Below are 13534 nucleotides of genomic sequence, written 5' to 3'. Positions count from 1 at the left end.
TTTTTTCGGGTTACGAATTTTTTTTCGGCGCGAAATTCAAACGCGCGGCTTGCCAGCGCTAACGGAAAGCCCTTTTCGTCTTGCGAAATGCATCGGGTTACGAACGCCGCGGCGGAACGAATTAATTTCGTAACCCGAGGGAGCACTGTATATCCAGCCCCTTCTTCCTCTATCTCAATACAAGATGTGAACAACTTGATTCTAAGAACCAGTTTATCCCATGGGCCTTATTCCAGGGCCTGCTTTTTGTAATATCTAGCCTGACAAATAGAAAAGGAAGAGATCTCATAAACCATGCACACTTATTACCCTAATACTGATTCTGTAACTAACCCCAAAGGAATTCTGTACAACCACAAGGTGCTCATCACAGAAATGTCAGTCTGGTAGATACCCCACAACAGACCTATGGGAGGTGGTTCCTATTTATGTACTCTATTTTCTTTCCATGAAAAAAACTGAGAACACTTCAGTCCCAAGGCATTCAACTGACCTAGGTCAAAGCAATAAAAAAACTTTTTCTTAAAGAGCTCAGGATCAACCCAGCATGCCTTTCTGTTTATACAAACTTGATAGTAAACCAACAAGTTCAGACTGAAGAATTTAAAACCTTTCACCTGGGTATTTTTTCAAAGAGTAGTTATCCAGAAGCTCGTCATTTTGTTTTGCTTCACTTTATTATATTGCTAGCATTATTTAGACTCTTCTCCATAAAATAAATGTCTTCCTTTCCCAATCAAATTGGAGATCTGGAGGATATTTGCTTATGTTCCAGCTGACCCACTCACTCAGTGAGGTCTCTTCTCACCCTACTGTATTTAGTATTTTTCTACACATTCAACAAATTGCAACCCAAACTACACTGTTCCATCACTTAAGCAAAGAAAATAGCACTCTTTCCATTATAAAGGTTCTTCGAGGAATTAGTATCAAGAAAAAAAGGCACCAGGAAACATTTCAAACACAATAAATTAGGATTATGAATACAAACAACAATGTCTTGAAAGATGCAATGTTCAAGGCATACTAAAGAGACACACAGATTGAAGAGAATGTCTTTCTCAGAAGTAGCCAAGGCTAAATACTTTCTTAGAACATTTAACTGGAGAGATACAGGACACTTAAAACACAAATGAAAAATGAGGGCTCTTGGGAATGTCTCTAAAGTTCCTCAACAAGAAGAATGGTAACAGAGAACAACTAACCTCAAAGTAGCTGTGCAGATAAATATGCTTGAAGGCATCGTGTTTCAAGCTACATGATGTGGTGGAATGGCAAATCTTTTCCCAATGAACCAGGGACCAGAGCCAAAATATTACTGTATGTATTATTTCCTTTCGCTGGTAGTCAAGGATGTTTCTGTTTAAGCAGGCTTTGAATGTGTACGTAGGGGTGGCTTTTTCTAGGGATGTTTTATATTATCGTTTAAACTTTTTAAATGATTTTAATGTGTTTTATGAAAAGGTTTTGATTGCTTTTCAATTTTATTTTAAATGGCTTTAGGTTTTCTTTTGTACTATTTGTGAAAGACACTTTAAGTCCCCCATTTTGGGAGAAAGGTGGCATATAAATAAAATAATGAAGATATACAGGGCACAAGACCACACTGTACTTGAAAACACAAGAAGAAAGTCTTACCGATCAAAGGATAGTAGTGAGCCAACAGTGACACACCAGTCTGGTAACAGGAAAGAAATGCACTCAAATAATGCTTTGTCTGATGGGAGGGCAGGTTTCGATGGTACCACAAAGATCGTGCAAAGTGAAGGCAAAGTTGTTGATGAATTGTCATTACTGTTTTCACTGAGTTATGAGAAAGGAGAGGCTTTTCAATGGCTTCTTCATTTTTAAAACCATCTTCCATTTCCATTTTCCCATCAAGGCTTGCCTCAGGTGTAATATCTTCAAAATCCTGAATCACATACATATATAAAATAACTTTCATAAGTCAACTTACAGCATAGTGCTTGAAGATCAAAAGCAAAGCTTGTGCATTTTAAACATTACCTATGTATAGAATGAGATCTGCCAATAGCACCACATGATCTGTAACTACATGGGGAGGAAGTTGTTTGTACCCACAGATCATTACAATTACAATACCATACAAGGGTTCTTAGCAATTTTCTTACACTGTGGCAAATTAGTAAACAGATTACTGCCTCATAACATCAAAGAGTAGGCACTGACTAGAGCTTCATTAAATAGAAGAAAGACGACTGTAATAGAATTGCTGGATTACTTATACACAGTATCAAAGGATTTACAAAAAAACTGACTTATATCAGGTATGTGTAACCATACTGATAACTAAATGCAAGGCAAAGTCAAATGCTTTCATGGCCGGCATCCATAGTTTTTTGTGGGTTTTTTGGGCTATGTGGCCATGTTCTAGCAGAGTTTCTTTCTGATGTTTCATCAGCATCTGTGGCTGGAATTCTTTGAAGATGCCAGCCACAGATGCTGGCGAAATGTCAGAAAGAAACTCTGCTAGAACATGGCCACATAGCCCAAAAAACCCACAAAAAACTATAAATGCAAGGCCCCTAAACTTGCATTAAAGTTTGGATAAATATGGTGATATTCGCTGCCCCGTTCACTGAACATCTAAGACCTTTTCACACACTTGACAATAGAAAATGTTATCACTATGGTCAAAATCAAACTGCCAGTCCCAACTAGAGCAGACACACTGAATCAATGAAAACTCGGTATAACAAGACTAATCAGTAGCACGTAAGGACAGGGTGCTTACTTTTAACTGTAGTTCTTCGAGTGGTCATCTGTGAATCCACACAAATGGGTTATTCTGCATCTGCACAGCAATTTCAGATCCTTCTGGAATCACTAGGGAAGACTTTTTGGTGGTAGCTCCACCCACCCTCTATATAGGCTTGGTGTCTTCCTGCCCTTCTTCAGTTCAAAAAGTCTGCCAAACAGCAGACCTAGGAAGAAAGCGCAGAACACGACAGAAGGGAGGATAGGTGGGTTTTGTGTGGATTCGAAGATGACCACTCAAAGAACTACAGTTATAAGTAAGCAACCTGTCCTTTTTCTTCGTGGTCTCTGTGAAGCACACAAATGGGTTAGACTGACAAGCTGATCAATCCCAGGAGGAGGGAGTGGCCTGGCAATAAAAAGATTTTAACCAGGAAAGACAGTGTGAGTGTAAATTATTAACAGCGTCAACTAAAACAGCTTTGCCAAAAGCTGCTTCACATTGGTGTCAAGCCTGTAGTGCTTGATAAAGGTCAGAGGTTGGGACCAAACCGCAGCCTTACAAATGTCCTCCAATGAGATTCTGGACAGGAAGGCAGAGGATGTAGCTACCACCCTGGTGGAATGAGCTCAAATTCAAGTAAGGGGAGTCTTCCCAAACAGTTCATAAGAAAGATGGATAGTGGAGGTCAACCGTTTAGAAAAACGTTGTGCTATGACTGGGAGTCCCAGTTTGGGAGTTGAATAGCAGACAAAGAGTCTGGGAGAATGCTGAGAGGATGAAGTCCTGTCGAGGTAGTAAGCCAGAGCCTGCCTGACATCGAGGGAATGGAGTCGGCGCTCTGTGTCGGTTGTTGGGGCCAGCATCAGGAGAATGATGTCTTGGTTGAGATGAAACATAGAAACTATTTTAGGCAGAAAAGAAATGTTCGGTCGAAGGACGACCTTGTCTTTGAAGAATTTCAAGTAAGGAGAGTCAGCACGGAAAGCACAGATTTCACTGGCTCGGCGTGCTGACGTCAGGGCAACCAAAAATGCTGTCTTCCAGGTGAGGAGCCTGAGGTCATAGGAAGCAAGAGGTTCAAAAGGAGAGGCAAATAAGGCTGCCAAGACGGTTTGGAGGTCCAAAGACAGGGCTGGGGCCACAGAAGGTGGTTTCAAGTTGGCGAGGCCTTTGAAAAACTTTTTTGTCAGAGGGTGAATAAAGAAGGATGGGTGGCCTGAAAACTGGTAGTGGGCACAGATGGCGGCGAGATAGCATCTCAGGGAGGAGATGGAGAGGCCAGAGTCCGACAGAGAATTGAGGAAGTCCAGAACAATAGGAATAGTGACTTTCTTGGTTAAGAAAGCCAAAAATTTAGCCCATTTGAGAGCGCAAGAATGCTGAGTGGATGGACTGGGACTGAGAAGTCGGTCAGGGCAGAATCCTCCATGCCACAAGACGGAGCATGTCGGCGTCGGGGTGCCGAACTCAACCATTGTGAAAGGTCAGGACGGAGAGGCAGGGGTTGGAACCAGTTGTTGGCGAGGTGAAGAAGCAGAGCGAGCCATGGTTGCCTTGACCACCAAGGGGTGACAAGGATGGCATCCTAGCGGTCCGTCTGGAGTTTGGCTATCACCCCGGTGATAAGTGGAAAAGGAGGGAAAGTGTAGAAACTTTTGCCAGACCAGCGGAAGAGGAAGGTGTCACCTCGGGACTGAACGGACGGGATCCTGGAGCAGAACTGGCTGCACTGGAATTTGAGGTGGGAGGCAAAAAGGTTGATGTCCAGTGTTCCCCACAGGGAAAAAAGGTGCTGGACAATGTGAGGGTTGAGCTGCCATTCGTGAAAAGAGTCCGGAACCCTGCTCAGCTCATCTGTAAGCTCGTTCTCTTCCCCGGAAAATGGATGGCTTGTAAGGTGATGTTTTTAGGAATGCACCAGTTCCAGATCTTCAATGTGAGGTCGAGAAGCATGGTAGATCTAGTACCACCCTGTTTGTTGATGTAATACATCACTGTTATGTTGTCAGTAAGGAGGAGGACCACCTGGTTCTGAAGTGCAGGTTCAAAGGACTTCAACACCTTCTGTACCGACAGCATTCCCAGCGCATTGATGTGGATTTGGCGCTCTTTGGATGACCACCTTCCATGGACTGAGAGGTCGTTGCAGTGGGCTCTCCAGCCAGTGTTGGAGGGTCTGTGGTGACCATCACTTGGGGATGTAACGGAACAAAAGTCATGCCTCCGCAGACATTGTGAAGGTTGAGCCACCATCAGAGGGAGTGGGCGACCGGTCTCAGGATGGTGATCCACTTCTGAAGGTGGTTGAAGGCCGGGCTGAAAACAGACAAAAGCCAAGACCTTCTGGTTCACAAGGCTGCATGTGAAGTTGGGCCCAAGGGGTGACGCTCTGATGCATCTGGAGGTGAGGCAACATTAGACGGAGGACCTCAGGTTGACGAACCTGTCGTAAGGAAGGTAGGCTGTCGAGGTCGTGGAATCAAACATGGCGCTTATAAAGTGGACGTGCTGAGTTGGGCAAAGTGTGGATTTGTCCATGTTGACCATCAGTCCCAGAGCATGGAGAAGCTTGAGGGCAAATCTGATGTTGGCCCGGAGCATGTCCTTGGTTGAGGCCACAAATAACCAATCGTCGAGGTATGGGAAGACAATGATCTTTTGTTGGCGGAGGTATGCTGCCACGACCGCCATGCACTTTGTGCAGCATTGTGGAAAGTCTGAAGGGTAGAACACGGTATCGAAAGCAATCGGGACCAACCGGCAAGTTATCTGGTGGTGCAGTCAGCCAAGTGTCTGGCAGACGAGATTTGTTGTGAGGCTAAAGAGTGAGCCTCAACATGGAGGACCATTGCCACACGTTTATTGTCCTCAGGAAGGTCATCATAAAGGGGCAGGGCCCTTTCCCAAAGAAGTTGTTGATATACTGCCATAGAGGCAGCATAATTTTGGATCTTAAAGTCTAAGACCGCAGAGACATATGACTTGTGTGCCATGGCATCGAGTTTGTGGCCTTCTTTATCATTGGGATAAGTTGCCACTTTGGGGGTGAAACCAAGGTGAGATGCCTCAACATTTGTCGAATTGGGTCAAGGATGTTCAAAAAGCCAAGCCAAGACTCGTCTGAGGGGGTGATTCTGTAGAAGTTGTCCAACTTCTTAGAAGAAGGCTGAGATAAAGACAAAGAGGCCCAAGAACACTTCACGATGTTGGTCATAGATGGGAGGAACAGGATGGAGGATAGAGTGGGAAGCTTACCATGTACTCTCTCATCTATGGGGTTGAGGGCCTCTGGGTCCATATGGTTTTTACCCATTTGGACCACTTGTTCAACGAACAAAAAAATATAATCCGAAGTCTCTGGGACTGAGAGATCCTGAGACTGGTGAATTCGGCTGTAGCCCAATTCTGAGTAGTCAGCGGACTCTGATGAGGCCGAAGGGGTCATTGGATGAGTTGTCGTGAAAGTCTGGGCAGGGACAACTCTCGGTAGCGAGGGCTGTTGTCGGGTTGGGAGAGAGATGGATGATAACAAAGGCTGAGCTAGGGTGATGTGTGAAACCACCGAAGAGAGATGTGACCGGGTTGGACTGGCCGAGACCGAGGCTGCTGCAGAGGGTAGCCGGGGTTCGTTGATCTGAAGAGGCGGTTGAAAACGGCCCTCATGGACCTCTGAGGGGTCATGGGGCAAGAAAAAGGTGCCCGTAGCCTCATCAAACATTAGGTCCCGTCTGGAGGGCTTACGGAAACCAGAAGAGAGGTCATGGCCGGCCTCTTCATCAAGGTAGACGAGGGTGGAGGCCGCAGAAAGTTGGTTGGCTGGCACCACATGGGTGTGGGGAAAGCCTTCCCCTTCGTCATTGGAAATTTGGTAGGGTTCTGGTAGGACCTGGAGATTGTCGGTAGGGGACTGAGGGACGCCTCGCGGAGACGGAAGAGCCTGAGTTGCCTGAGCACACGGTACCGAGCCAGACGATCAGTATCGGAGTCTGGGGTCGAAGGGGATTCATTTCCCGTATGTGAAGCCTCCTTGTCCTTTTCTTTAGAGCACTTGCGTTTCTTTTTGTCTGATTTGGAAGAGTCCAAGGATTTCTTCCGTTTCAGAGATGACGGCTGGCTAGCCGCATCCTGGTTGGTCTCCTTCCATTTTTCTGGGGTTGGTGACCCAGGGACAGGAGACAAGGGTTTGCTCTCAGCAGCATTAACTTTGGCAGGGATGCCAGAAGCAAAAGAGGAGGGTTTGTCCTTGGCAGTAGGAGCCTTGGCAGGGACCCTAGAATCAGAGGGAGGGTTAAGGATCTGTGCATATAAGCATAAATTGCAGTCGCATCTCCCTGTTCTTTCTGGCTTGTGGGGTGAAAGCCATACAATGAGGGCAAGTCAAAGTGATGTGGCTCTGGCCCAGGCAAACAAGGCACAAAGAGTGTCTGTCGTGGTTGGGAATTTTTCCTCCACATTGCGTGCACTTTTTGAAAGAGTGTGAAGACATCGTGGAAATTAGCCAGAGGAGTAGACAGAAGAAAGGTCAAACAATCACAGTCCAAAACAAGCCGAATCACTATCCAAAGAGAGAAGTCAGAGCCAAAAATGTCAAAATCGAAAGTGAAAGGAAGGAGTGAATTCCAAGCAAGGTTCCTATGCTGCTCACGCAGCAGACAAAAGGAACTGAAGAAGGGCAAAAAGACACTGAGCCTATATAGAGGGTGGGCAGAGCTACCGCCAAAAGTCTTTCCTAGTGATTCCAGAAGGATCTGAAATTGCTGTGCAGGCGCAGAATAACCCACTTGTGTGCTTTGCAGAGACCACAAAGAAGAAGCAGTGTAGAAGCTATGGCTAAAGCCAGCTCCCTGCCATGTATCAGACATACAACAATATTACATTTTATAAGCATTTACATTTCTGAAACTACAATCTGTTGCATCTGCATTTGTACACTTTGTAGACACTCACTCTCACCTTGTAAACTGCACATGTGCAAACTTTTTGAAGAAAGTTTAGAAATATGAACCCAAACATTCACTAGCTGAATTCAGCAAGATCACAAAACTGCTTAAAGTCTTGCTGCATTCCAGTTTAATCTACTTTTCAGCAATCAAGGTCATTATATTTTATTTTGGATACATAATGTGTTGTCGAAGGCTTTCACAGCTGGCATCATAGTTTTTTGTGGGTTTTTCAGGCTATGTGGCCATGTTCTGGAAGAATTTATCCCTGACATTTCGCCTGCACCTGTGGCTAGCATCTTCAGAGGGTGGTGGTATGGAAGTGTGTGGAGTATATCAAAACCAAGACTCAGCATATGCAAATGCAAACCACCCAGGGTCAGGGGGTTTCACCACAGGCAATGGATTGCTAATTAAATAGACATGCATATCCTCCCACCCTAAGGCCTTGTCATTCAACAACAGACCAACACACAGATTAACATGTAAATCACTTCCTCCCAACCAAGGGACACACAGTATATATATTCCACATACAGTGGTACCTCGGGATACGAAATACCCAGGTTACGAAATTTCCGGGATACGAAAAAATCCCATAGGAAATAATTGTTCCGGGTTACGAATGTTTTTTCGGGTTACGAAAATTTTTTTGGTGCTTTTCGGCGCTATTTTACACGGAATCGCGGCTTTTCCCCATTAGCGCCTATGGCATTTCGGCTTACGAAGGCTTTTCGGGTTACGAAAGCGGCCGCGGAACGAATTAATTTCGTAACCCGAGGGAGCAGTGTACTTCCATGTCACTGCCCTCTGAAGATACCAGCCAGATGCAGGCAAAACGTCAGGGATAAATTCTTCCAGAACACAGCCAAATAACCCAAAGCCCCTACAAAAAAAACCATAATGTGTTCTCTGCACCCAACCATGCTGAAGAATTCATCCCGTGCATAGTTTTAATTTAAAGCAGTAGTTGCCTACCTTCTCATGAAGAGGGAATGTTTTCCTGAACTCTTTCTCTTCTTCCTCCTCTTCAGTAAGCCCACTTCCATGATTCTTATTCCTGTACCTATAAAGACTGTTCTTTTTTTCCTCCTCTTCCTGGGCCCGATGCTCTTGTTCATCCCATTCATTTACAATTACCTAGGAAATAAAAGGCACTACGTGAACTGAAAAAACCCAGCAGGTACATACAGTATATACGAATTCCATATATGTCTTGCATAAGGCACACAGTGGAATGAGTCCATTCCTATTCTGAGGTCTACTCAGCAATTGTCTGCACAGAGGCAGCTGTGTGCAATAAATCCTTTGGCAGGTCTGGAGCCTCCTTTCAATGACAGACTGGCTGGAGGATCCTGGAAACTGCAGTCTGAAAAAAAAATCTGCTCCAGACAAAAGAGGAGGAATTTCCCTTTATGTAAAGACCTTTCTCTTGCCAAAATGTATGTTTACAGAGATAAGTAGGGTTGAAATCACAACAGAAGGAAAGTCTTTGCTTGTGATGACTTGCATTTCTTAATGTAGTTTATTTGTATTTTTTTCAAGAAAGTTACACATTGTAAACTTGCTTTATGTAATGGTAAATTGGGAACCTATCACGAAGGTCCGTTCTTGCCAAGGAGAAGAAGCCATTCAGGAATGGATCAACCTCTTTTTCCATCAGGCAAGGCAAGGGATGACACCCTAGAAGATAGAAACTAAGGCAAGAACCCCAGAAGTCTGGTGTCTGTCTCAGAGGCAAATACAGTTGACCTTCCACATTTGCGGCTTTGACTTTTGGAGCTTTGGTTATTTGAGGTTTTGATTAATATGTTCTCTCTAGGAATCTCTAAGTCCTCCAGCGTAATTCTACTGGAAGTTGACCATAGAGTTCTGCTGGAAAACCTAGAAGAAACACGTCTATAGGCATTTGTAGGTCCTCCAGCATAATAAATAAATAATTTAATTCTATCCTGCCTCTCCAATAGGATCAAGGCGGCATACAACAATAATAAAATTCATACAATATCAAAATAAATCCCAATATCCCCTCCCTCCTTAAATAAACAACATAATAATTCCTACATAACAACAATAAAATACCATTTAAATCATTAAAACAAGAAAACGGGCATATTGGGGTATTCAGTAGGACAGTCCATATCAGCGGGGTGAGCAAGTGAATTATTCAGAGAAGGCCTGTCAGAAAAGATCCATCTTGACAGTCTGTTTAAAGCTGTCAAGATTAGTATTATATCGGATCTCTTCCGATAGGCCATTCCATAATTACATAATTCTATGATCAACTTCTGGCCGATGCTGACCATAGAGCTACACTGGAAATTCCTGCAGAGGTGTTAGCTTTTTTTTTTTTTAAATCCCCATAATAAACAAGGTTAAACAGAAATATTTGAGTTTTCATACATGTCAGCTTTCATCCAAGTTATATACAATGAATATCTTAATTGTTTAAATAAAGCAATTTCTCTTTTTTCCCCTACTTTTATGACTTCCTAAAGTTCCACTGTTAAGAGGAACAAAGTTTCTTTTGTGCTTTATTGCTTCTTTCTAAAAGAGATGTTTTCTCCTATTTCTTCAGTATCTCTCGTTTTCTTAAATTTATTTAGGCTTTTGAGACTATTTAATTTGGTGTTATTATCTATTAACCATTATTCCTTCAAAGAGTAGTATTTCTACAGTAATTTATTAGGTCTCCCATTATCGTTCTACTTTTTCTGAGGCTTTTTTTTTTTGTTCATTAATTGTGTTAGGTTTATCCATTTTAATAATTTCCAAAAGATCCATCTTCCACTCCTCTTAGGTAAAAAAAATAGTTTTTTAAAATTTGTGTTTTCTTTTCACATTCATGGGGGTCCTCCACCCCTAACCCCAGTGAATGTGGAGGGACCATTGTAGATTCAACTGAGGTGGACTGAACTGGGGTTGAATCTATGGAAGACTTCTATATCCAAACGCTGCTCTCCTGGATCAAGTCTGACAATTCTGGAAGTCTGCCTCTTAGTTCAGATTCCCGTGTTTGTACTGAGCTGTGATGTAGTGGGTGTTCTTATCCATCCAAAAAGGGAGAAGGCATGCATCCCTATAAATATACTTGGAGTGACATTCCCCCCTTCTTGTCAGGTAAGCTTTTGCTACCTGGTTGTCCATCTGGACAAGCACATAGGAATCTGCAATGACATGCTGGAAGTGATGTAGTACCACTCTGATTGCACAGAGTTGAAGTCAGTTAATGCTGTGACCTTGTTTGGTGAGATTCCATATCCCCTGAGGTGAGGGCCCCTGACAATGAGCCCACTAACCTCAAAGACTGATATCTGTTTTGATGATTGTCTGATGAGGACAAGAGATGGCTTGCTAAGTAAGATGGTTTTGTCCTGCAATGTTGAGGCCACAGACTGGTTGAAGTGGTACCCATTGGTCTGATGTGGAATGTTGCCAGGTCAGTAGGAACCTGGACAACCTTCTTTCTATCAACTGATGTTGTCGGTCAAAGGTTGGCCTTTGCATCCTGTATGGCTTCACAAAGGAAATCGAGATCTATCCCATGCTTATCTGAAGAAGCAAAAATCCTTCCCTCGGTCAAAATTACAAAAAGGACAAAAAGAATAACCAGAAGATTTTGGTGGTTGCTCTGTCTCCTTCTTTGGGGTGGAAGGCATAGTTGGCTTCTTGTATTTAGTTTCCACAAAAATATCTTTTCAGGCACTCTCCCCACACAGGAGAGACCCCTCACAGGCTACTGCAGCTAGATTTCCTCTGGAATGCCAATCTGCATTCCAGTGCCTAAGCCAAATGGATCTACATGCCACTGTGGAGGTCATGATACCACAAGCTGAAAACATGATAGAGTCTCTTGTGGCATCAGCCAGAAAAGCAGTACAATCAGACCTCCACTTTTGCAGAGGTTAGGGGCACAAGACCCCCTGTGAAAGCAGCAAAACTATGAATAAGTGGGAGACCATGCATACCCCTCCCCCTTCCCAACAGTGTTTTAGCTGACCCAAGAGAAAAAGCCTGGGAGGGAGGAGGGGGGGACAAAAGTGAATAATTGAATCTGCGAATGTTGAAGCTGCCAAAGTGGAGGGCCAACTGTATTTTAATAAATTAACAGATACATTAAAACAAAAAATATACAGTAAAACATTACCTCTTTCATTTACTAAACTATCACCTTTTGTTTGTCAAATGCATCCAAATAACCCTGTAACTCAAGGCTTCTCATTGTCTGGAGCCCTGCATCTGCACCCCATGCAAAACTTGAGATGTAAGCTCCATACATGGCCGCATCATACGCGGCTTTCTGTTTATGAGAAAGATGCATCACCATTCAATGAATGGTCCACACACTGCCGTGAGCACGAGCTCCATTATACTGAATGGGGCTCAAGCTTACATGGGATTTGCCTTAAGCGGGGTGGGTGGGTGGGGGTGTCCGGAACGGATTCCCCATGTAAGGCAAAGCTCCACTGTATAATGTTCTCCAAATTTGGGAGAAGCAAAATTTGGGTATTTAAAGAAACTTGCATATTTAGAGAAGGAAAAGATTCTCTCCATCAAAAAGGAAAAGGTAGTAATCTTGCCAAAAGGATTCCAAAAGCATAACTAAGCCCTATATGGCTTGGGTCCACATTGTACCTCTCTACATGAGATTGCCCAAGTTTTAAGATCTTCAGGGGAAGGTTTTTGCTCAGTTTCACCACCAACACAGGCACATTTGGTGAGGACCCAGAAAAGAGCCTTCTTAGTGGATGTTCCAGATTGTAGAAGTCCCTTCTATGGGCAGTTTGGCTGGCCCCTCCTCTCATTTCACAAGCAGGCAGCAGGCTAAGATCAGACAGCCCTTTGGTTAAAAATCTATGTAACAGAAAGGGTTTGTGGTGGGACTGGGTTTTTTAAATCATGATCTGTTTTTTTATATTGTTTTAATATTGTTTTTAATTGTAATGTTATTTAATTCTTTTAAAACTTTTGCATAAATATTGTTTTAACTTATCTTGTTTTTGAATGTTGTAGGCAGTCTTGGGTCCTGCATAAAGAGAGAGGCAGGATATAAAGTGAATGAATGAATGGACTTTTAATGTTAGGAAACCATACCTGACATAAATGTCTTAAAAGCTGCAGAGATTTACGGTCTAGTTCTCCCTTGCACAGCACATGACAGCGGAGGCACAATAAAGCGTTCACTAGCAGCTGTTCCTGGGTAAGGCACATCCTCTGCTCTTTGTCAGATACATCTGTGGAGTATTTCAGGGATAATGACTTAAGGCCTTGAAGGACATCCAGAGAGTTCAGAGAGCACAAAGCATCTGCCTGGGAAAGGTAAGTAGGAAAGGTATTCCCAATGGAAGGGAATGACAGCAGTGAAGCAGCAAGGGTGCTGAGCTTAGCTGGATTGACCAAACTGCTGAATGTCATCCTGTGAACTTCAGATGCCACAAGTCTAGCACCATGCTGCATCTGCAAAATGGCAGCTTGCAGAGGAATAACCACATCAGGGAAAGCAGCATAGTCCTCTGCCAAACGTTTCCTGAATTGATGGTGTGACTGCTGCCAAGCTACTTCCTCATTCAGCACATTTTGCACCATTAGGAGAGACGGAGGCTTATCCATGTAGAGAAATTGCAAAAGGCGAGTCATGAGATCCTGGACTTTTGAAATCTGAGCAATGCTGCTGGCATACTGATGAACTTCTTGATACAAAAACTCATATGAAGGAACCTGGGGTCTGAAGGCTTGCTTTTGACGAAGGTTGATGATTTGATCCTTTAACTTCTGGATTCTTTGGCATAACAACCTAAGAGAGGATAATCTTAGAGGTCAGGTTGTCAACTGGGGCTTAAAAGGTGCTACTAAAAACACCATGAAAGGAAAA

General features: G+C 43.5%; 1 protein-coding gene across 3 annotated transcripts in view; it reads right to left on the bottom strand.

The window, feature by feature from the left end:
• MDN1 (midasin AAA ATPase 1) overlaps window positions 1–13534 on the bottom strand; it is a 154638-nt gene that overhangs the window by 46602 nt on the left and 94502 nt on the right. For all 3 annotated transcript variants that reach the window (XM_042462369.1, XM_042462387.1, XM_042462377.1), the window contains 3 exons: window positions 12757–13456; window positions 8641–8802; window positions 1639–1912 (listed from right to left, as the gene is read on the bottom strand). In XM_042462369.1, the coding sequence (XP_042318303.1) occupies window positions 1639–1912; window positions 8641–8802; window positions 12757–13456 (1136 nt within the window). The remainder of the gene's footprint in view (window positions 1–1638; window positions 1913–8640; window positions 8803–12756; window positions 13457–13534) is intronic.

The sequence above is a fragment of the Sceloporus undulatus genome, chromosome 1 (assembly GCF_019175285.1).
Source record: "Sceloporus undulatus isolate JIND9_A2432 ecotype Alabama chromosome 1, SceUnd_v1.1, whole genome shotgun sequence".
In the NCBI taxonomy this organism is placed as follows: domain Eukaryota; kingdom Metazoa; phylum Chordata; class Lepidosauria; order Squamata; family Phrynosomatidae; genus Sceloporus; species Sceloporus undulatus.
Note: the sequence above shows the minus strand (reverse complement) of the source record. Positions and strands in the feature narration are given on the sequence as shown.